This window comes from Oncorhynchus kisutch, linkage group LG10 (genome assembly GCF_002021735.2).
Source record: "Oncorhynchus kisutch isolate 150728-3 linkage group LG10, Okis_V2, whole genome shotgun sequence".
NCBI classification, from domain to species: Eukaryota; Metazoa; Chordata; class Actinopteri; order Salmoniformes; family Salmonidae; genus Oncorhynchus; species Oncorhynchus kisutch.
The window spans coordinates 20,116,112-20,139,121 of record NC_034183.2 but is presented as its reverse complement, the minus strand read 5'-3'; the positions used below and the strand labels follow the sequence as shown (position 1 = coordinate 20,139,121).

General features: G+C 42.4%; 1 protein-coding gene across 4 annotated transcripts in view; it reads left to right on the top strand.

Annotated features, from left to right (window-relative positions):
- The window catches only part of LOC109897878 (AP-3 complex subunit delta-1), a 44,652-nt gene that overhangs the window by 8,251 nt on the left and 13,391 nt on the right, over positions 1-23,010 (top strand). For all 4 annotated transcript variants that reach the window (XM_020492510.2, XM_020492511.2, XM_031833281.1 and 1 more), the window contains exons 8-18: positions 1,359-1,432; positions 1,552-1,601; positions 1,983-2,032; positions 2,393-2,441; positions 6,370-6,515; positions 8,170-8,318; positions 8,598-8,828; positions 8,982-9,216; positions 9,308-9,453; positions 18,555-18,708; positions 18,902-18,973. In XM_020492510.2, coding sequence (XP_020348099.2) covers positions 1,359-1,432; positions 1,552-1,601; positions 1,983-2,032; positions 2,393-2,441; positions 6,370-6,515; positions 8,170-8,318; positions 8,598-8,828; positions 8,982-9,216; positions 9,308-9,453; positions 18,555-18,708; positions 18,902-18,973 — 1,356 coding nt within the window. The remainder of the gene's footprint in view (positions 1-1,358; positions 1,433-1,551; positions 1,602-1,982; positions 2,033-2,392; positions 2,442-6,369; positions 6,516-8,169; positions 8,319-8,597; positions 8,829-8,981; positions 9,217-9,307; positions 9,454-18,554; positions 18,709-18,901; positions 18,974-23,010) is intronic.

Below are 23,010 nucleotides of genomic sequence, written 5' to 3'. Positions count from 1 at the left end.
ATCAAACTCATCACCTTGCACTTTCACTACTCTGTGAAGTTCATTCGCTGGAGACTCCTATCTCCCTCACTAACTTCAAGCACCAGCTGTCAGAGCAGCTCACAGATCACTGCACCTGTACATAGCCCATCTGTAAATAGCCCATCCAATCTACCTCATCCCCATACTGTATTTATTTATTTATCTTGCTCCTTTGCACCCCAGTATCTCTACTTGAACATTCATCTTCTGCAGATCTATCACTCCAGTGTTTAATTGCTATATCGTAATTACTTCCCCACCATGGCCTTACCTCCCTCATCTTACCTCATTTGCACACAATGTATATAGACTTTTTCTGCTGTATTATTGACTGTGTTTGTTTACTCCATGTGTAACTCTGTGTTGTTTGTATCAAACTGCTTTGCTTAATCTTGGCCAGGTCGCAGTTGTAAATGAACTAGTTCTCAACTAGCCTACCTGGTGAAATAAAAAAAATAACAGTGAGCTACAAAGAAATTGTCACTGTCCCAATACTTGTTGTTTTGGCTCTGTACTCCAGCACTTTGGATTTGAAATGATACAATAACTACGAGGTTAAAGGGAAGACTGTCCGCTTTAATTACAGCATAGTCCCCCCATTTCTTTAGGGGACCAAAAGTATACAAATTCACTTATCTGTATTAAAGTAGTCCCCCAAGTAATTACTCCCAAGTAATGCTAACCTCTCACCATTACAATAACAGGGGAGGTTTGCATTTTTTGGAGGGTATGATATTTATGCCTCTAACTTTCTCCCTTGTCTTTATTTACAATTCATTCAGGATTATCCGTAATCATGGTAGCATCCACATAAACGTAGAAGTGTTTAGAAAAATCTGATATTCTTATTTACAATAAGTGTGTCCAAAATGACTACATGATTTACAATTCACTTCTATTAAATCCAAAGTGCTGGAGTACAGAGCCAAAACATACAAAAATGTGTCACTCTTCCAATACTTTTGGAGCTAACTGTATATTAATATGTAGCCTAATAATCAGCATGCTTTCTTGGGTCGTAGTGGGAGGACCATACAACATCATCGCGTTCGATAGGATGGTTATCGTATTAATATTCGCTCATTATTCATTTTATCGACACACAAAGATCTCTCCTTTTCTAGCGTATATTGTTTTGTCGACATTTGGAATGTTTACCAACATTTGCTGTTTACATCAGGCCTGAATTGACTTTCTTATCCGACATACTTTGCCCACATAAAGGTTGGATGGAAACCTGGTTAGTGAGTCAATGGAAGTTACAAATGATTGTCCTTATCACAACATGGAGAGGTGTTGTTCCTTTAGTGTGTGTAATGGTGACGTGTGTTTTTCAGTTTGGTGCCCTCACACCCCTGGAACCTCGCTTGGGGAAGAAGCTGATAGAACCCTTAACAAACCTCATCCACAGGTGAGACACCTACAGAGATTCCACAACCAATATGGGTTTTGTTGAATCACAAAAAGTTGTATGAGGAAAATATTGACCTTCTGTCTTTCTCTACCCCTTACCCTTTCTTCCTCTCACAGTACCTCTGCTATGTCACTTCTATATGAATGTGTCAACACTGTGATAGCAGGTCAGTATTCCTCTTTTCACTTGTTCTTCTTGTATCTCTGTTTAGTCGTCTGGTTATCTGTGTGCTGGGTAGCCGTACATCTTTGTGAAGCTTGTGTATAAACTGAAGATGTGCGCAGTTGAACCAAGCTATTTTCTCAACATAATTTTTCATAAAAAATGTAGATTATATTATACACCTTGCCATGTCTTCAGTGTGGGCAGTTTTGTTTGCGCCTTTGATGTGCTACTGAGGAGGTTGTTAACTCAATGCAGTTTGTTTTATGTTAAGTGAAAAACATCACTGAGCTTTCAAGATCACTGCTCTAACAGTGAACATTTAGTTTTTGACATGTATGTAAAGTTGTTGGCACAGCAGGATCTTGTTTGTCCTCTGTTTCAGTGTTGATTTCCCTGTCCTCTGGGATGCCAAATCACAGTGCTAGTATTCAGGTAAGTCCCAGACACCATGTCCACTTTTTCTCTTTTGTAGCTAATGATGTGAACGCTTTCCACTCCAGTTTGATAACAATGCATGTTTACATCTTCTTTGTTTTTATCATCACAAGTCTATCAGTAGATGAACACCAAAAGATTGCGCAGGCTAGTGAAATTGTGATTTAAAAGCATTCATTTCTGAGCTCCTAAAATGTATATAAATTCAAACTGTTCAAATGACTAGCTGGGTTCTATGGCTAGTGGGTTTCACCCACTTTCTGTGAATGTGCAGAATTGCTGTGCGCATGTGCCAATACTGGAGCTTGATTGGAAAGGTTTATATTGATAGTAATGGCATGTTTCTCTCTCTCTCAGCTCTGTGTCCAGAAACTGCGAATCCTGATTGAAGACTCGGACCAGAACTGTGAGCCCTCTGTCAATGTCTGCAGTGTGTCATTCTCTCATTGTCTGCGTGTTTCTGAGTAGCCACCCATCTAGTTTACAGCGATCTAGATCTCAAAACTCTGGATAACAACATTTTGACCACTCCCCCGAAATGCGGGCCGTTTGAAATGTCACTGTGCATAGTTGCAATTGCGACTGTCACAAGGTAGGGTTTTGTCTTTATACCTTTATTATACACCTCTACTTCAACAGGCTATTTAGTTTCTAAACATTGAGTATATTTGAGCAGTAATTCATCAGTCTTAGCAGGTTAGAGCTAACAGTAAGTTAACACATCTACGATCATTATGATGCATCTGGTGATTCGAGTTATCTGGGCAACTTGGTTGTGTGTAGATTAGATATACGTGGGCAGCTATGTTTAAAAATAATGATAATAATTGAGTTCTCTATACTGATCCTCAAGGCCGTTTTGCTAGTTAGGATCATAACATCAACAAACTCTTGCCGTCTTTTGCTCTCATCGACACCTTTAAACTATTAGTCTCAAACATAGTACTGTTTACAGGGCTGCTCCTGACCTGCTCTGATGAAACCAAACCTGTATCTGCACAGCGATAGCACTTTACCTCAAGGTTGCATTCACACACATTGATCCAGAAACCTGATATACAGCTATCTTTTCCGGAGGTATCAACCGCTCCGATAAGAATCTGTTTAGTGGATGTTATATATTGCCTGATTCCCCCCAAAAAATGGTGTCTGTTATCAGATTAGTACATCTACCCATGACTCAAGTTGGTGGCAAAAAAACAAAACTTCCATGTGTATATGTTGTCTCGTGTGAATGTCGCCATCGTTCTGTTTGTTTGTATTTTCCTTTTCTTTGTGTTTTTAATTTCATGTTTTGTAGAGAAAATCTAATAGATGTGAAAATATCAGGTTAGTCAGTATGTTATGTATGGGCTATTCCATGCTAACCGAATTATGTGGAGACTCAGATTTTTCACTTTAGAATGCATGCCAAACAAAAAACATTGATTTCAAAGTTTAATAAACCGTACAACTCTATGCACTGACTACTTTGAAAAATGTACACTGGTAACAGAATTACGGCAAACCATTCCTCTGTTTTATTCTGTTACCAAACTTGTATCTGTACAGTTCTTCCTATAAATGTGTTTGTAAAATGTTCGGTGGGATTGTTAAAAGTAGTCCTTGTGCATAGAGTTCTACGGTTTGTTAAATGTTGAAATTAATGTTTTATGTTTGGTATATATTTTCAATTGGGGCTGAACTTCCTAATTTAGCCTCTGTTTCAATTGTCCTCATTAGAAAATGTGACTGACAACACGATCTGGGTCTTGGGAGGCGTGCTTTGATGTCAGTGTACTGTGTGTTTGAACTTGGGAAACGTTTGTACTTTCACTCTGCCAAAACAGTACACAGCTAGTCACTTGAAACAGTAATCTAGAAGGAAGTAGCCTAGACTTAAAGTCTAAGCTACTTTCAGGTCTTGTGTTTGGAAGTAGCCTAGACTAGCAAGCTAGCCAACTTCTTTCGCCAATTAGCTTCAGCTGGCCGTTGTGCGACTGTGGCAAAGTTGATCTGACTTTGGATAGCTTATCGCTGGGGCTAGTTGGGGACTGTCAATAAATTACTCAATCTATGGGACAATATTTTCATGTTGCACATCTTTGTTGTCTTATTAAATGCTTTCAATATTTCTATTTGAATTTCTACAATTTGTAGTTGGAGGTTAAGTAATTGAAATTTGCAGCTATAGAAATGTTAAATATTGTCCCATATACTGTACATTGTGTAATTTACTTATGGTCCCTAACTAGCCACATATTGAATGTCAAACCAGATTTACCATTGGTATTATGATCGGGATGCGTGCAGCTGTGCTTTGAATTGAGGATTACTTGGGTGCTGTGGGCAGGATTGAAATAAACCCAAGGAAAACGTATGGTCCCATTAATTCCGTGACGTACCATTTCTTTCGTAATTATCTCGTAAATCTCTTTTGGATGAGAGTGACTATGACATGTATTCTATTTACACTTTGTAGTCAATTTTGACAGAATAAATATTTTGGAACAATATCGATGCCACATAGGTAACGGCCTATCAGAGAAGTTGTTTACTGCCTTCAAAGTGAAAAATCTGATTCTCAGTGTAATTATATACTATATAAAACAGGCATTCAGAATAGTGACATGGGCCTACAGTAATGAGTCTAATGTAATCCGTGAGGTTTCAGTGGATGAGAGTGGAAATTTGGAAAGTATTCAGGCCCCTTGACTTTTTCCACACTTTGTTAGTCTTAATCTAAAATGGATTAAATAGTCCCCCCCCCCCCCCCCCCCCCAAATCTACACATAATACCCCATAATGACAAAGCAAAAACAGGCTTAAACATTTTCTGTGGGGGGGGGGGACTTTACATTTACATAACTATTCAGACCCTTTACTCAGTACTTTGTTGAAGCACCTTTGGCAGCCATTACAGCCTTGAGTCTTCTTGGGTATGACGCTACAAGCTTGGCGCACCTGTATTTGGGGAGTTTCTGTCATTCTTCTCTGCAGAGCTTCTCAAGCTCTGTCAGGTTGGATGGGGAGCGTCACTTCATAGCTATTTTCAGGTCTCGCCAGAGATGTTCGATCAGGTTCAAGTGTGCGCTCTGGCTGGGCCACTCAAGGACATTCAAAGACCTGTCCCAAAGCCACTCCTGAGTTGTCTTGGCTGTGTGCTTAAGGTCATTGTCCTGTTGTAAGGTGAACCAACCTGCTCAGGACCTCAGACTGGGGTGATTATCATCTTTCCCTCTATCCTGACTTGTCTCCAAGTCCCTGCCGCTTAAAAACATCCCCACAGCATGATGCTGCCACCACCATGCTTCTACGTAGGGATGGTGCCAGGTTTCCTACAGACGTGACGCTTGGCATTCAGGCCAAAGAGTTCAATCTTGGTTTCATCAGACCAGAGAATCTTGTTTCTCATGATCTGAGAGTCTTTCGGTGCCTTTTGACGAACTCCAAGCAGACTGTCGTGCCTTTTACAGAGGAGTGGCTTCCGTCTGGCCACTACCATAAAGACCTGATTGGTGGAGTGCTGCCGAGATGGTTGTCCTTCTGGAAGGTTCTTTCATCTCCATTGGAGCTCTAGCTCTGTTAGCGACCAAGGCCATTCTCCCCCGATTGTTCAATTTGGCCAGGCGGCCAACTCTAGGAAGAGTCTTGGTGGTTCCCAATTTCTTCCATTTAAGAATGATGGAGGCCACTGTGTTCTTGGGGACCTTCAATGCTGCAGAAATTTTTTGGCACCCTTCGCCAGATCTGTGGCTGACACAATCCTGTCTCAGAGCTCTACGGACAATTCCTTCGACCTCCTGGCTTGGTTTTTGCTCTGACATGCACTGTCAACTGTGGGAGCTTACAAAGACAGGTGTGTGCCTTTCCAAATCATGTCCAATCAATTTAATTTATCACAGGTGGACTCCAATCTAGTTGTAGAAACATCTCAAGGATGATCAATGGAAACAGGATGCACCTGAGCTCAATGTTGAGTCTCATAGCAAAGGGTCTGAATACTTATATAAATAAGGTATTTCTGTAAAAAAAAAATTGCATAAATGTCTATAAAACCTGTTTTTGCATTGTCATTATGGGGTGTTGTGTGTAGATTGAGAATTTTTAACATTTATTTAATAAATTTTAGAATAAGGCTGTAATTTAACCATGTGTAAAAAGTCAAGGGCCCTGAGTACTGGGAGGCAGGCTATAGCCATAAGGTAATGTATAGTACAAAGTGTAAAGGCATGATGTATTGCTCGTGGACCAGTCTCCATAGTGCAGAACCGCTACTCTAGTGCATGTGGAAGTAGAATAGAAGGCCCTGTGTATAGTGTCCAGGCCACTGAGTGTGTTGTCTCTGTTCGTAGTGAAGTACCTGGGCCTGCTGGCCATGTCCAAGATACTGAAGACTCATCCCAAGTCTGTCCAGTCCCACAAGGACCTCATCCTCCAATGTCTGGATGACAAGGACGAGTCCATCCGCCTGAGGGCTCTAGACCTGCTCTACGGCATGGTGCTTGTCACTGTCATAACACACGGTCATTGAATACACACTGACCCTACCCCCATGTCTTCACCACCTATATCTACTCATGAGGAAATGCCCTAAGCTCAAAAACTGAATTTCATTGATATCTACAGTACCAGTAAAATGTTTGGACACTCCTACTCATTCCAGGGTTTATCTTTATTTTTACTAATAATGAAGAGATCAAAACTATGAAATAACACATGGAATGATGTAGTAACCAGAAAAGTGTTTAATATATCAAAATATATTTGAGATTTGATATTCTTCAAAGTAGCCACCCTTTGCCTTGACCACAGCTTTGCCCACTTGGCATTCTCTCAACCAGCTTCATGAGGTAGTCACCTGGAATACATTTCAATTAACAGGTGTGCCTTGTTAAAAGTTAATTTGTGGAATTTATTTCCATCTTAGTGCATTTGAGCCAATCAGTTGTGTTGTGACAGGGTAGGGGTGGTATACAGAAGATAGCCCTATTTAGTAAAATACCAAGTCCATATTATGGCAAGAACAGCTCAAATAAGCAAAGAGAAACGACTGTCCATCATTACTTTAAGACATGAAGATCAGTCAATACGGAACATTTCAAGAACTTTTAAAGTTTCTTCAAGTGCAGTCGCAAAAACCATCAAGCGCTATGATCAAGTTACCTCTGCTACCCAAATAAATGCTTCACAGAGTTCAAGTATCAGACACATCAACTTTTCAGAGGAGACTGTGAATCAGGCTTTCAGGGTTGATTGCTGCAAAGAAACCACTACTAAAGGACACCAATAATAAGAAGAGACTTGCTTGGGCCAAGAAACACGAGCGATGGGCATTGGACCGGTGGAAATCTGTCCTTTGGTCTGAGTCCACATTTTTGGTTCCAACCGCCGTGTCTTCATGAGACGCAGAGTAGGTGAATGGATGATCTCCGCATGTGTGGTCCCCACCTTGAAGCATGGAGGAGAATGTGATGGTGATGGTGCTTTGCTGGTGACACTCAGTGATTTATTTAGAATTCAAGGCACACTTAACCAGCATGGCTACCAGCAGTCCCACTAAGCCTAATGGGATGGTATCATTTGTTTTTCAACAGGACAATGACCCAAAACACACCTCCAGGCTTTGTAAGGGCTATTTGATCAAGAAGTAAAGTGATGGAGTGCTGCATCAGATGACCTGACCTCCACAATCAACTGACCTCCAACCCAATTTGAGATGGTTTGGGATGAGTTGGACCGCAGAGTGAAGGAAAAGCATTCAACAAGTGCTCAACATATGTGGGATCTCCTTAAAGACTGTTGGAAATGCATTCCAGGTGAAGCTGGTTGAGAGAATGCCAAGAGTGTGCAAATCTGTCATCAAGGCAAATGGTGGCTATTTGAAGAATCTGAAATATAAAATATTTTTATTTGTTTAACACTTTTGGGGTTACTACATGATTCCATGTGTTTTTTCATAGTTTTGATGTCTTAACTATTATTCTACAATGTAGAAAATAGTAAAAATAAAGCAAAACTCTTGAATGAGTAGGTGTGTCCAAACCTTTGACTGGTACTGTGTGTGTATAGCCTAATGCCTCCCTGATCACAGTACAGTTTCTGATGTCCCCATTGCTTTGTTTCTCATCGACTACTCATTGGTGTGTTCCCAGGTGTCCAAGAAGAACCTGATGGAGATAGTGAAGAAGCTGATGCTGCACGTGGACAAAGCTGAGGGAACCACTTACAGAGATGAGCTTCTCACCAAGATCATTGACATCTGCAGCCAGAGCAACTACCAGTACATCACCAACTTTGAATGGTCAGCACAACTTACTGGCAGGGAAAATATATTGGTCTCTGATTCTTTTAGATTCATACTTTCTGTGAGTTTGAGTCTCCGTGTCTCTCAAATAGAGTTGAAATGCTCACGAGTCAAAACGCATTGCAGTAATGTGTCTTGCTGTAAATAATTCACAAAAGTTTTTGCATCGTACTGGCCCAGTACTTATCTTCTTTTTGGGGGTTTACCTGCCATTTAGGGGCCTACCTTCCACTGACTTTCTCAGTCTGACCGCCTGTCTCTGTTTCCGTCTCTCAGGTACATCAGTATCCTGGTGGAGCTGACCCGTCTAGAGGGCACGCGGCACGGCCACCTCATCGCCTCCCAGATGCTGGATGTTGCCATCCGGGTGAAAGCCATCCGAGCCTTCGCCGTGGCCCAGATGGCTACTCTGCTGGACAACGCCCACCTGCTGACCGGCAACACACAGCACAGCGGCATCTGTGAGGTGCTCTACGCCGCCGCCTGGATCTGTGGAGAGTTCTCAGAGTATGTATTCATCCAATCCTCCTCTACAAGAACACATGCAGACACATACAGTTATTAGCAAGAATGTTTTCCACTAAGTCAAACTAGCTAAAATCATGCCAGTTCAGCCCTGTATCATTGGCTCATCCTGTGCCATCCTCCTATCTTCCCCAGACACCTGGAGGACCCCATGGCGACTCTGGAGGCCATGCTGCGTCCCAAGGTGGCCACCCTGCCGGGCCACATCCAGGCCGTGTACGTGCAGAACGCTGCCAAGCTGTTTTCTACGGTGCTGTGCGGCCAGGAGGGGGCGCCAGCGGACAGCAAGGTGGCCCAGGAGACCAGCCAGCTGCTCATTGACAGGCTGCCTGTGTTTGTCCAGAGTGACAACCTGGAGGTGCAGGAGAGGGTGAGTCACATGGTTAACCTCGGGGCTATTGGCCGTTTGAAAGGAGAATACCTTTTCCAGTACACTTCTCTCTCTGTGCTCCCCTCCCCAGGCCTCCTGCATCCTGCAACTGGTGAAGTACATCCAGAAGCTGCAGCAGAAGGACGTGGAGGTGGCTGAGGAGGTGACAGCTCTGTTTGCTGGAGAGCTCAACCCTGTGGCCCCCAAGGCACAGAAGAAAGTGCCTGTTCCTGAAGGGTCAGTCTGCCTGCCGCTCTCCCCTACTCACAATTAAGCTTATAGTAATACACAACATCAGAAATATATTTTATAGTACTACACTGAACAAAAATCTAAACACAACAGTTTTGTCACACAATGCCACAGATGTCTCAAGTTTTGAGGGAGCATGCAATTGGAATGCTGACTGCATGAATGTCCACCAGAGCTGTTGCCAGATAATTTAATGTTCATCTTCTACCATAAGCCGCCTCCAATGTCGTTTTAGAGAATACAGGCAGTACATCCAACCTGCCTCACATCCTTATACCACGTGTGACCACGCCAGCCCAGGACCTCCACATCCGGCTTATTCACCTGTGGGATCATCTGAGACCAGCCCCCCTGGACTTTTAATTATTTTTATTTCATTGGACAGCTGATAAAACTGTGTTTGAGTGTTTGAACAACCAAAGAATTTCTGCACAAACTGTCAAACCGTCTCAGTGAAGCTCATCTGCGTGCTTGTCGTCCTCACCAGGGTCTTGACCTGACTGCGGTTTGGCATCATAACCGACTTCAGTGGGCAAATGCTCACCTTCGATGGCCACTGGTATGCTGGAGAAGTGTGCACCTCACTGATTTATCTTGGTTTCAACTGTACCGGGCAGATGACAGACAGCGTGTATGGCGTCATGTGGGCGAGCGGATTGCTGATGTCAACGCTGTGAACAGAGTGCCCCATGGTGGGGTTATGGTATGGGCAGCCATAAGCCACAGACACCAAACACAATTGCATTGTGTCGATGGCCATTTCTATGCACAGAGATACCGTGACTAGATCCTGAGGCTCATTGTCGTGCCATTCATCCACCACCATCACCTCATTTTCAGCATGATAATGCACGGCACCATGACGCAAGGATCTGTACACAATTCCTGGAAGCTGAAAATGTCCCAGTTCTTCCATACTCACCAGACATGTCACTTATTGAGCATGTTTGGGATGCTCTGGATCGACATGTACGACAGCGTGTTCCCGTTCCCGCCAATATCCAGCAACTTCGCACAGCCATTGAAGATGAGTGGGACAACATTCCAGTAGGCCACAATCAACAGTCTGATCAACTCTATGCGAAGGACATGTGTCGCACTGCATGAGGCAAATGGTGATCACACAAGATACTGACTGGTTTTCTGATCCACACCCCTACCTTTTTTTTAAGGTTTTCATAGATAAGGACCTAATGAATTTATTTAAATTGACTGACTTCCTTTATACGGTACATTCAGAAAGTATTCAGACCCATTGACCTTTTCCCCCTTTTGTTACGTTACAGGCTTATTCTAAAATGGATGAAATCATTTTTTCCCTCCTCAATCTACACACAATACCCCATAAGGACAAAGCAAAAACAGGTTTTCAGATATGTTTGCAAATGTATTCAAAATAAGAAACTGAGAACGCGTTGAAATAAGTATTCAGAAACTTTACTCAGTACTTTGTTGAAGCATCTTTGGCAGCGATTATAGCCTTGAGTTATCTTGGGTATTACGCTACAAGCTTGGCACACCTGTATTTGGGGAGTTTCTCTCATTCTTCTCTGCAGATCCTCTCAAGCTCTGTCAGGTTGGATGGGGAGCGTCTCTGCATAGCTATTTTCAGGTCTCTCCAGAGATGTTCGATCGGGTTCAAGTCTGGACTCTGGTTGGGCCACTCAAGGACATTCAGTCTTGTCCTGAAGCCACTCCTGCATGGTCTTCAAATCTATTTTTTGGGGTCACATACACATTGTTAGCAGATGTTAATGCAAGTGTAGCGAAATGCTTGTGCTTCTAGTTCCAACAGTGCAGTAATATCTAACAATTCCCCAACAACTACCTAATACACACATCTAAAGGGGTGAATGAGAATATGTACATATAAGTATATGGATGAGCAATGGCCGAGCTGTGTAGGCAAGGTGCAATAGATGGTATAAAATACAGTATATACATGTGATATGGGTAATGTAATATATGTAAACATTGTTTAAAGTGACAAGTGATCCATTTATAAAGTGGCCAATGATTGGGTCTCAATGTAGGCAGCAGCCTCTGAGTTAGTAATTGCTGTTTAGCAGTCTGATGGCCTTGAGGTGCTGTTTTTCAGTCTCTTGGTCCCAGCTTTGATGAACCTGTACTGACCTTGCCTTCTGGATGATAGCGGGGTGGACGGGCAATGGCTCAGGCGGTTGTCCTTGATGATCTTTTTGGCCTTCCTGTGTCATCGGGTGCTGTACGTGTCCTGGAGGGAAGGTAGTTTGGCCCCGGTGATGCGTTGTTCAGATCGCACCACCCTCTGGAGAGCCTTGCGGTTGAGGGCGGTGCAATTGCCGTACCAGGCTGTGATACAGCCTGACAGGATGCTCTCAATTGTGCATCTGTAAAAGTTAGTCCGAGCTTTGGGTGACAAGCCAGATTTCTCCAGCCTCCTGAGGTTGAATAGACGCTGTTGCGCCTTCACCACACTGTCTGTGTGGGTGGACCATTTCAGTTTGTCTGTGACGTGTACGCAGAGGAACTTAAAATGTTCCACTTTCTCCACTGCTGTCCCTTTGATGTGGATAGGGGGTGCTCCCTCTGCTGTTTCCTGAAGTCCACGATCATCTCCTTTGTTTTGTTGACGTTGAGTGAGAGGTTATTTTCCTGGCAACACACTCCGAGGGCCCTCACCTCCTCCCTGTATGCTGTCTCGTTGTTGTTGGTAATCAAGCCCACTACTGTTGTGTCATCTGCAAAGTTGATGAGTGAGTTGGAGGCGTGCATGGCCACGCTGTCGTGGATGAACAGGGAGTACAGGAGAGGGCTGAGCACGCACCCTTGTGCGGCCCCAGTGTTGAGGGTCAGCGAAATGGAGTTGTTTCCTACCTTCACCACCTGGGGGCGGCCCGTCAGAAAGTCCAGGACACGTTTGCACAGGGTGGGGTTGAGACCCAGGGCCTCCAGCTTGATGACTAGCTTGGAGGGTACTATGGTGTTGAATGCTGAGCTGTAGTCAATGAACAGCATTCTTAGATAGGCATTATTTTTGTCCAGATGGGATAGGGCTGTGTGCTTAGGGTTGTTGTCCTGTTGGAAGGTGAACCTTCACCCCAGTCTGAGGTCCTGTGCACTCTGGAGCAGGTTTAAATCAAACATCTCTTTCTACTTTGCTCCGTTCATCTTTCCCTCAATCCTGACTAGTTTCCCAGTCCCTGCCGCTGAAAATCATCCCACAGCATGATGCTTCCACTAGGGTTGCACATTTTGGGGAATATTCAGAGGTGGAAACTTTCTGTGGAAATTAACGGGAATATATATGAATTAGGGGAAATATATGCATATTAATACCATTTTAAATGTAGATGTTTTTGGCATTGGATATATTTACCATATGGAGACAGAAACATAAACCTTTTACCTTATCATAAGTAAACATAATTGCAAATTATTAAATCCTTCCAATAGAAATATTTAAACAATTTAGTTACGAATTGAACTTTAATTAAATGAGTTGACTATTCACATGGGATGATGTCCCTGAACAACAACAGAAAGGGAATACTGAATGATCCATAGCATCTCCCACAAACGTTTTCAACATACATCTGTAAAATGATAGTCTAGAAACAAAATCTTTGGTTGTCTTCCTCTCAGGCTTCCGTGTCTTCTCCCTGGACCTCCTCAATGTACACCTCTTGAACATCAGACTCTGAGGCCTCATCTTCACCTTCACCTTATTTTTCAAGCCTGTTGCGTGCTTTGGTGTGTGTGTTCCCAAACGAGGACCAGTTGCGCTCTGAGGCGTCTGATGTTGTTGGGATTTGGAGGATGATGGAGGCAACAGGGGAATGAGCTTTAGATCCCCAAAGTCCCTTCCACCAGGTGGCTGATGAGATATATGTTGGCACGACTGCCATATTGCATCTCCATCCCAAAGCCCTTGCTTGGAAGTGTACTTTGCCAGACTGCCAAGAATCTTGCCCTTATCCAGGCCAAGGTGGTGAGACCCGGTAGTGATGACACCATAGGCCTTGTTGATCTCTGCACCACAGGATGCTCTTGCAAGCATACTTGGGGTCCAACATGTACACTGCGGCGTGTATGGGCTTCAGGCAGAAATCTTCACGCTTTTTGATGTATTTCAGAACTGCAGTTTCCTCTGCTTGGAGCAACAGTGAAGTGGGTAGGGCAGTACGGATTTCTTCTCTTACATCTGCAAGCCGAGTCTGAACATCAGACAGGATGGCATTGTCTCCCTCAATCCGTGCAATGGCAAATGCTATAGGTTTCAGGAGTTTCAGGCTGCTTACCACCTTCTCCCAAAATAAATCCTCCAGGAGGATCCTCTTGATGGGGCTGTCCGTATTGGCAGACTGTGATATGGCCATTTCTTGGAGAGACTCCTTCCCCTCCAGGAGACTGTCAAACATGATGACAACACCACCCCAATGGGTGTTGCTGGGCAGCTTCAATGTGGTGCTCTTATTCTTATCACTTTGCTTAGTGAGGTAGATTGCTGCAATAACTTGATGACCCTTCACATACCTAACCATTTCCTTGGTTCTCTTGTAGAGGGTATGCATTGTCTTCAGTGCCATGATGTCCTTGAGGAGCAGATTCAATGCATGAGCAGCAAAGCCAATGGGTGTTATGTGAGGGTAGGACTCCTCCACTTTAGCCCAAGCAGCCTTCATGTTCACAGCATTGTCTGTCACCAGTGCAAATACCTTCTGTGGTCGAAGGTCATTGACTACTGCCTTCAGCTCATCTGCAATGTAGAGACCGGTGTGTCTATTTTCCCTTGTGTCTGTGCTCTTGTAGAATACTGGTTGAGGGGGGGGGAGGATATAGTTAATTATTCCTTGCCCACAAACATTCCATGTCTTATTGGAGGGGTGTATGCTGGGGGAAGAAACATACAGAAATGTCTTCCAATACACATTGCCTGTGAGCATCAGAGGTGAACCAGTTGCATACACAGCTCGAGCAAATCATTATCAGCATTTCTGACTTCATTCCCCCATTGAGTCCCAAAAAATATTCCAGCAGAACCATAAGCTTTTGCTATCGATAAGGTTTCTGATTCATAATTTTCACCTCGAATAGAAGTAGATGGACTTTTGTCAGAGGTTGCTTGTTGTGAGCACTGAGGGAACGTTATGCACTTGGCCAGATGAACGATGAATTATGTCTATGCTGTCTGACTATGTGTGTTATTTGCTATTAAAGGAACTCAGCTGCAATGTGTGAGGGGCTCTCAGAGAATTCATTGAGAGACACTGAATTTATCTGAGAGTCACAGGATTGTGATAGAGCTGATATAATTAAAGATAGACTTTGATAACTAACTCTGACTTGTGTGTGGTTTGCGCTCATGATTTGGTAAATAGAGGAAATTTCCACGACCCTCCCATCACCACAGAGGAACTCTGTCAGAGTGAACATCAGGTTATTGGTCACCTCCCTGATCATAGCCCTTCTCCCCCGATTGTTCAGTTTGGCCAGGCAGCCAACTCTAGGAAGAGTCTTGGTGGTTCCAAATTTCTTCCATTTAAGACTGATGGAGGCCACTGTGTTCTTGGGGACCTTCAATGCTGCAGACATTTTTGGTACCCTTTCCCAGATCTGTGCCTCAATACAATCCTGTCTCGGAGCTCTACGGACAATTCCTTCGACCTCATGACATGGTTTTTGCTCCGACATGCACTGTCAAATGTGGGACCTTTTATATAGACAGGTGTGTGCCTTTCCAAATCATGTCCAATCAATTGAATTTACCACAGGTGGACTCCAAGTTGTAGAAACATCTCAAGGATTATCACTTGAAAAAGGATACACCGAAGCTCAATTTTGAGTCTCGTAGCAAAGGGTCTTAATACAGTTGAAGTCAGAAGTTTGCATACACCTTAGCCAAATACATTTAAACTCCGTTTTTTTTTACAATTCCAGACATTTAATCCTAGTAAAACTCCCCTGTCTTAGGTCAGTTAGGATCACCACTTTATTTTAAGAATGTGAAATGTCAGAATGATAATATTTGAGCTTTTATTTATTTCATCACATTTCCAGTGGGTCAGAAGTTTACATACACTTACATAAAATGTACATACAATTAGTATTTGGTAGCATTGCCTTTAAATTGTTTAACTTGGGTCAAATGTTTTGGGTAGCCTTCCACAAGCTTCCCACAATAATTTGGGTGAATTTTGGCCCATTCCTCCTGACAGAACTGGTGTAACTGAGTCAGGTTTGTTGGCCTCCTTGCTCACACACGCCTTTTCAGTTCTGCTCACAAATCTTCTATAGAATTGAAGTCAGGGCTTTGTGATGGTCACTCAATACCTGGACTTTGTTGTCCTTAAGCAATTTTTTTCCACAACTTTGGAAGTATGCTTGGGGTGATTGTCCATTTGGAAGACCCATTTGTGAGCAAGCTTGAACTTCCTGACTGATGTCTTGATGTTGCTTCAATATATCCATATAATTATCCTCCCTCGTGATTCCATCTATTTTGTGAAGTGCACCAGTCCCTCATGCAGCAAAGCACCCCCACAACATGATGCTGCCACCCCCGTGCTTCATGGTTGGGAAGGTGCTCTTCGGCTTGCAAGCATTCCCCTTTTTCCTCCAAACATAACAATGGTCATTATGGCTAAACAGTTCTATTTTTGTTTCATCAGACCAGAGGACATTTCTCCAAAAAGTACGATCTTTGTCCCCATGTGCAGTTGCAAACCGTAGTCTGGCTAATTTATGGCGGTTTTGGAGCAGTGGCTTCTTCCTTGCTGAGCAGCCTTTCAGATTATGTCGATATAGGACTCGTTTTACTGTGGATATAGATACTTTTGTACCTGTTTTCTTTTGATTTTCCCATGATGTCAAGCAAAGACCCACTGTGTTTGAAGGTAGACCTTGAAATACATCCACAGGTACACCTCCAATTGACTCAAATGATGTCAATTAGCCAATCAGAAGCTTCTACAGCCATGATGTAATTTTCTGGAATCTTCCAAGCTGTTTAAAGTCACAGTCAACTTAGTGTACAGTCGTGGCCAAAGGTTTTGAGAAGGACACAAATATTAATTTCCACAAAGTTTGCTGCTTCAGTGTCTTTAGATATTTTTGTCAGATGTTACTATGGAATACTGAAGTATAATTACAAGCATTTCATAAGTGTCAAAATCTTTTATTGACAATTACATGAAGTTGATGCAAAGAGTCAATATTTGCAGTGTTGACCCTTCTTTTTCAAGACCTCTGCAATCCACCCTGGCATGCTGTCAATTATCTTCTGGGCCACATCCTGACTGATGGCAGCCCATTCTTGCATAATCCATGCTTGGAGTTTGTCATTAAGTTCTGGTGAGTTTCCTGGCCATGAACCCAAAATATCGATGTTTTGTTCCCCGAGCCACTTAGTTATCACTTTTGCCTTATGGCAAGGTGCTCCATCATGCTGGAAAAGGCATTGTTCGTCACCAAACTGTTCCTGGATGGTTGTGAGAAGTTGCTCTCGAAGGAAGTGTTGGTACCATTCTTTATTCATGGCTGTGTTCTTAGGCAAAATTGTGAGTGAGCCCCACTCCCTTGGCTGAGAAGCAAACCCACACACGAATGGTCTCAGGGTGCTTTACTGTTGGCATGACACAGGACTGATGGTAGCACTCACCTTGTCTTCTCCAGGCAAGCTTTTTTTCGGATGCTCCAAACAATCAGAAAGGGAATTCATCAGAGAAAATGACTTTACCCCAGTCCTCAGCAGTCCAATCCCTGTACCTTTTGCAGAATATCAGTCTGTCCCTAATGTTTTTCCTGGAGAGAAGTGGCTTCTTTGCTGCCCTTCTTGACACCAGGCCATCCTCTAAAAGTCTTCGCCTCACTGTGCGTGCAGATGCCCTCACACCTGCCTGCTGCCATTCCTGAGCAAGCTCTGTACTGGTGGTGCCCCGATCCTGCAGCTGAATCAACTTTAGAAGATGGACCTGGCGCTTGCTGGACTTTCTTGGGCACCCTGAAGCCGCCTTCACAACATTTGAACCACTCTCCTTGAAGTTCTTGATGATCTGATAAATAGTTGATTCAGGTGCAATCTTACTGGCAGCAATGTCCTTGCCTGTGAAGCCCTTTTTGTGCAAAGCAATGATGACGGCACGTGTTTCCTTGCAGGTAACCAGAGGAAGAACAATGATTCTAAGCACCACCCTCCTTTTGAAGCTTCCAGTTTGTTATTCGAATTCAATCACCATGACAGAGTGATCTCCAGCCTTGTCCTCGTCAACACTCACACCTGTGTTAACGTGAGAATCACTGACATGTCAGCTGGTCCTTTTGTGGCAGGACTGAAATGCAGTGGAAATGTTTTTGGGGGATTCAGTTCATTTGCATGGCAAAGAGGGATTTTGCAATTAATTGCAATTCATCTGATCACTCTTCATAACATTCTGGAGTATATGCAAATTGCCATCATACAAACTGAGGCAGCAGACTTTGAAAATTAATATTTCTGTCATTCTCAAAACTTTTGGCCACGACTGTATGTAAACTTCTGACCCACTGGAATTGTGATACAGTGAATTATAAGTGAAATAATCTGTCTGTAAACAATTGTTGGAAAAATTACTTGTGCATGCACAAAGTAGATATCCTAACCTACTTGCCAAAACTATAGTTTGTTAACAAGAAATTTGTTGAGTGGTTGAAACACTTATGTGGGAGTCATTAAAACTAGTTTATGTAAACTTCTGGCTTCAACTGTACTTATTTAAATAAGGTATTTCTGTTTTAGATTTTTATTTTGTTTTTATAATCATTATGGGATTGTGTGTAGAATGATGAGGGGAAAAAATGTATTCAACGTAACTGTGGAAAAACTCAAGGGGTCTGAATACTTTCCAAATGCACGGTAATGAACTGTAATTCAGTAAAATCTTTGAAATTGTTGTATGTTGCATTTTACATTTTTGTTCAGTGTACTTTATGCAGCCCGTTGGACAATTTTAGGTAATGCAAAGTAGCTTTTTATGCGAGTAAAGTCATACCGTATAAAAAAACTGGATGATTCGGTACAATTTTATAAACGCGGACAGACAATTTATTGTCTTTGGTTTTGTCTCCAGTCTGGACCTGGATGCGTGGATCAACGAGCCTCCGTCTGGGAGTGAGTCTGAGGATGAGGGTAGGAAGACCAAGGGCAAGGCTGTGTTTGCCAGGGAGGAGTCCAGACACACCAAGCCACGCTACACTGAAGTGGACGAGAAGGAACTGGCTATGGTAAGATGGGAATTTACAAGCCAATAATCTGTGCTGTGTATACATTGAGATACGAGCTCCTCAATTCTTTCAACAGTTGATCTGTTGTTAAATCTTTGGTGATACTATAACAGTCAGACACTGAAGAGGTACACCGGTAAACACCACGGCATTTTCATATGACTGACTTGATACCGTTTCTCCCTCCCAACAGAGGAGAGAAGTAAGGAAGGCAGAGCAGGCCAACAACCCCTTCTACATCAAGGCCTCCCCGTCCTCTCAGAAGGTACGCACTGCATCATCACCCAATCGGCAGCTCGTCTTGTGTTAACCTGACTCTTACAGAAATGTAATTCATTACACATTTCAAACCACTTAAATATACAGTACCAGTCAAAAGTTGACACACCTACTCATTTCATGGTTTTTATTTATGCTATTTTCTACATTGTACAATAGTGAAATGTCAAAACTATTAAATAACACATATGGAATCATGTACTTTACAAAAAAGTGTATTTATTTATTTTTATTTCACCTTTATTTAACCAGGTAGGCTAGTTGAGAACAAGTTCTCATTTGCAACTGCGACCTGGCCAAGATAAAGCATAGCAGTGTGAGCAGACAACAAAGAGTTACACATGGAGTAAACAATTAACAAGTCAATAACACAGTAGAAACCAAAGGGGGAGTCTATATACAATGTGTGCAAAAGGCATGAGGAGGTAGGCAAATAATTACAATTTTGCAGATTAACACTGGAGTGATGAATGATCAGATGGTCATGTACAGGTAGAGATATTGGTGTGCAAAAGAGCAGAAAAGTAAATAAATAAAAACAGTATGGGGATGAGGTAGGTGAGAAAGGGTGGGCTATTTACCAATAGACTATGTACAGCTGCAGCGATCGGTTAGCCGCTCAGATAGCTGATGTTTGAAGTTGGTGAGGGAGATAAAAGTCTCCAACTTCAGCGATTTTTGCAATTCGTTCCAGTCACAGGCAGCAGAGTACTGGAACGAAAGGCGGCCAAATGAGGTGTTGGCTTTAGGGATGATCAGTGAGATACACCCTTTGCCAAGTGTGTGCAAAGCTGTCATCAAGGCATTCTCACAACCTGCTCCATGAGGTAGTCACCTGGAATGCATTTCAATTAACAGGTGTGCCTTGTTAAAAGTTCACTTTGTGGGATTTCTTTCCTTCTTAATGTGTTTGAGCCAATCAGTTGTGTTGTGACAAGGTAGGGTGGTATACAGAAGATAGCCCATATTATATTAAGTCCATATTATGGCAATAACAGCTCAAATAAGTAAAGAGGAACGACAGTCCATCATGACATTAAGATATTTTCCGGTCAGTCAGTCCGGAAAATGTCAAGAACTTTGAATGTTTCTTCAAGGGCAGTCGTAAAAACCATCAAGTGCTATGATGAAACTGCCTCTCATGAGGACCACCACAGGAAAGTAAGACCCAGAGTTATCTGTGCTGCAGAGGATGCAGCACAGATAATAATGCTTCAGAGTTCAAGTAACAGGACATCTCAACATCAACTGTTCAGAGGAGATTGCATGGATCAGGCCTTCATGATCGAATTGCTACAAATAAATCACTACTAAAAGACACCCATAAGAAAAAGAGACTTGCTTTGGCCAAGAAACAGGAGCAATGGACATTAGACCTGTGGAAATCTGTCCTTTTGTTCTGATGAGTCTAAATTTGACATTTTGGGTTTCAACTGCCGTGTCTTTGTGAGACGCAGAGTAGGTGAATGGATGATCTTCGCATGTGTGGTTCCCACTGTGGAGCATGGAGGATGAGGTGTCAGGGTGCTTTGCTGGTGACATTGTCTGATTTATTTAGAATTCAAGGCACACTTAACCAGCATGGCTACCAGCAGCATTCTGCAGCGATACGCCATCCCATCTGGTTTGCACTTAGTCCTACTATCATTTGTTTTTCAACAGGACAATGACCCAAAACACACCTCCAGGCTGTGTAAGGGCTATTTGACCAAGAAGGAGAGTGATGAAGTGCTGCATCGGATGACCTGGCCTCCACAATCACCCAACCTCAACCCAATTGAGATGGTTTGGGATGAGTTGGACCGCAGAGTGAAGGAAAAGCATCCAATAAGTGCTCAGCATATACTCCTTCAAGACTGTTGGAAATGCATTCCAGGTGAAGCTGGTTGAGAGAATGCCAAGAGTGTGCAAAGCTGTCATCAATGCAAAGGGTGGCTACTTTGAAAAATATATTTTGAAAGTGTAACTCTTTTTTTTGTTACTACATGATTCCATATGTGTTATTTCATAGTTTTGTCTTCACTATTTAGAAAATAGTAAAATAAAGAAAAACCCATGAATGAGTAGGTGTGTCAACTTTTGACAAGTAGTATTTGTTTGTGTGTGTGTATTAGAGGTCGGCCGATTACTCGGAATGCCCAATTTAATTGGGGCCGATTTCAAGTTTTCATAACAATCAGAAATCTGTATTTTTGGACACCTATTTGGTTGATTTAAAATCATTATTTAACTCGGCAAGTCAGTTAAGAACACATTCTTATTTTCAATGACGGTGGGTTAACTGCCTCGTTCAAGGGCAGAACGACAGATTTTCACCTTGTCAGCTCAGGGGATTCAATCTTGCAACCTTACAGTTAACGAATCCAACGCTCTAACCACCTGCCTCTCATTGCATTCCACGAGGAGATGCATTCGCCTGTTACGCGAATGCAGTAAGCCAAGGTAAGTTGCTAGCTAGCATTAAACTTATAAAAAACAATCAATCAATCATAATCACTAGTTAACTACACATGGTTGATGATATTACTAGTTTATCTAGCGTGTACTGCGTTGCATATAATCGATGCGGTGCGTATCGTTGCTCCAATGTGTACCTGACCATGAACATCAATGCCTTTCTTAAAATCAATACATAGAAGTACATATTTTTAAACCTGCATATTTAGCTAAAAGAAATCCAGGTTAAGCAGCAATATTAACCAGGTGAAATTGTGTCACTTCTCTTGCGTTCATTGCACACAGAGTGTATGCAACAGTTTGGGCCTCCTATTTTGCCAGAATTTTACGTAATTATGACATAACATTGAAGGTTGTGCAATGTAACAGGAATATTTAGACTAATGGATGAATAAGATAAATTACGGAACAGTTCCGTATTTCACTGAAAGAATAAACGTCTTGTTTTCGAGATTATAGTTTCCGGATTTGACCATATTAATGACCTAAGGCTCGTATTTATGTGTGTTTTATGTTATAACTAAGTCTATGATTTGATAGAGCAGTCTGACTGAGCGGTGGTAGGCACCAGCGGGCTCGTATGCATTCATTCAAACAGCACTTTCGTGTGTTTTGCCAGCAGCTCTTCACTGTGTTTAAAGCATTGCGCTGTTTATGACTTCAAGCCTATCAACTCCCGAGATTAGGCTGGTGTAACCGATGTGAAATGGCTAGCTAGTTAGCGGGGTGCACGCTAATAGCGTTTCAAACGTCACTCGCTCTGAGACTTGGAGTAGTTGTTCCCCTTGCTCTGCATGGGTAACGCTGCTTCGAGGGTGGCTGTTGTCGATGTGTTCCTGGTTCGAGCCCAGGTAGGAGCGAGGAGAGGGACGGAAGCTTTACTGTTACACTGTCAATACTAAAGTGCCTATAAGAACATCCAATAGTCAAAGGTTAATGAAATACAAATGGTAAAGAGAGAAATAGTCCTATAATTCCTATAATAACGACAACCTAAAACCTCTTACCTTGGAATATTGAAGTCTCATGTTAAAAGGAACCACCAGTTTTCATATGTTCTCATGTTCTGAGCAAGGAACTTAAACGTTAGCTTCCTTACATGGCACATATTGCACTTTTACTTTCTTCTCCAACACTTTGTTTTTGCATTATTTAAACCAAATTGAACATGTTTCATTATTTATTTGAGGCTAAATTGATTTTATTGATGTATTATATTAATTTAAAATAAGTGTTCATTCAGTATTGTTGTCATTATACAAATACATGTTAAAAAATTGGCCGATTTAATCGGCATCTGTCCTCCAATAATTGTTATCGGTTGAAAGCGTTGAAAAATCATAATCGGTCGGCCTCTGTGTTTGTGTGTATACATTATATTTCCACATGTTCATTTTTTAAAATATATCTCCTTGATTTAGGACAGATGCTTCAAAACCTTGTTTCTTATGATTCATTTTTTTGACCCTCTGCCATTTGTGAGTGTGTTATTCTATGGGCTTTAGTAGTACTGGCCAAAATCGATATTTGATCAAAAAAATGTTTGTGTGTATATACACACACATG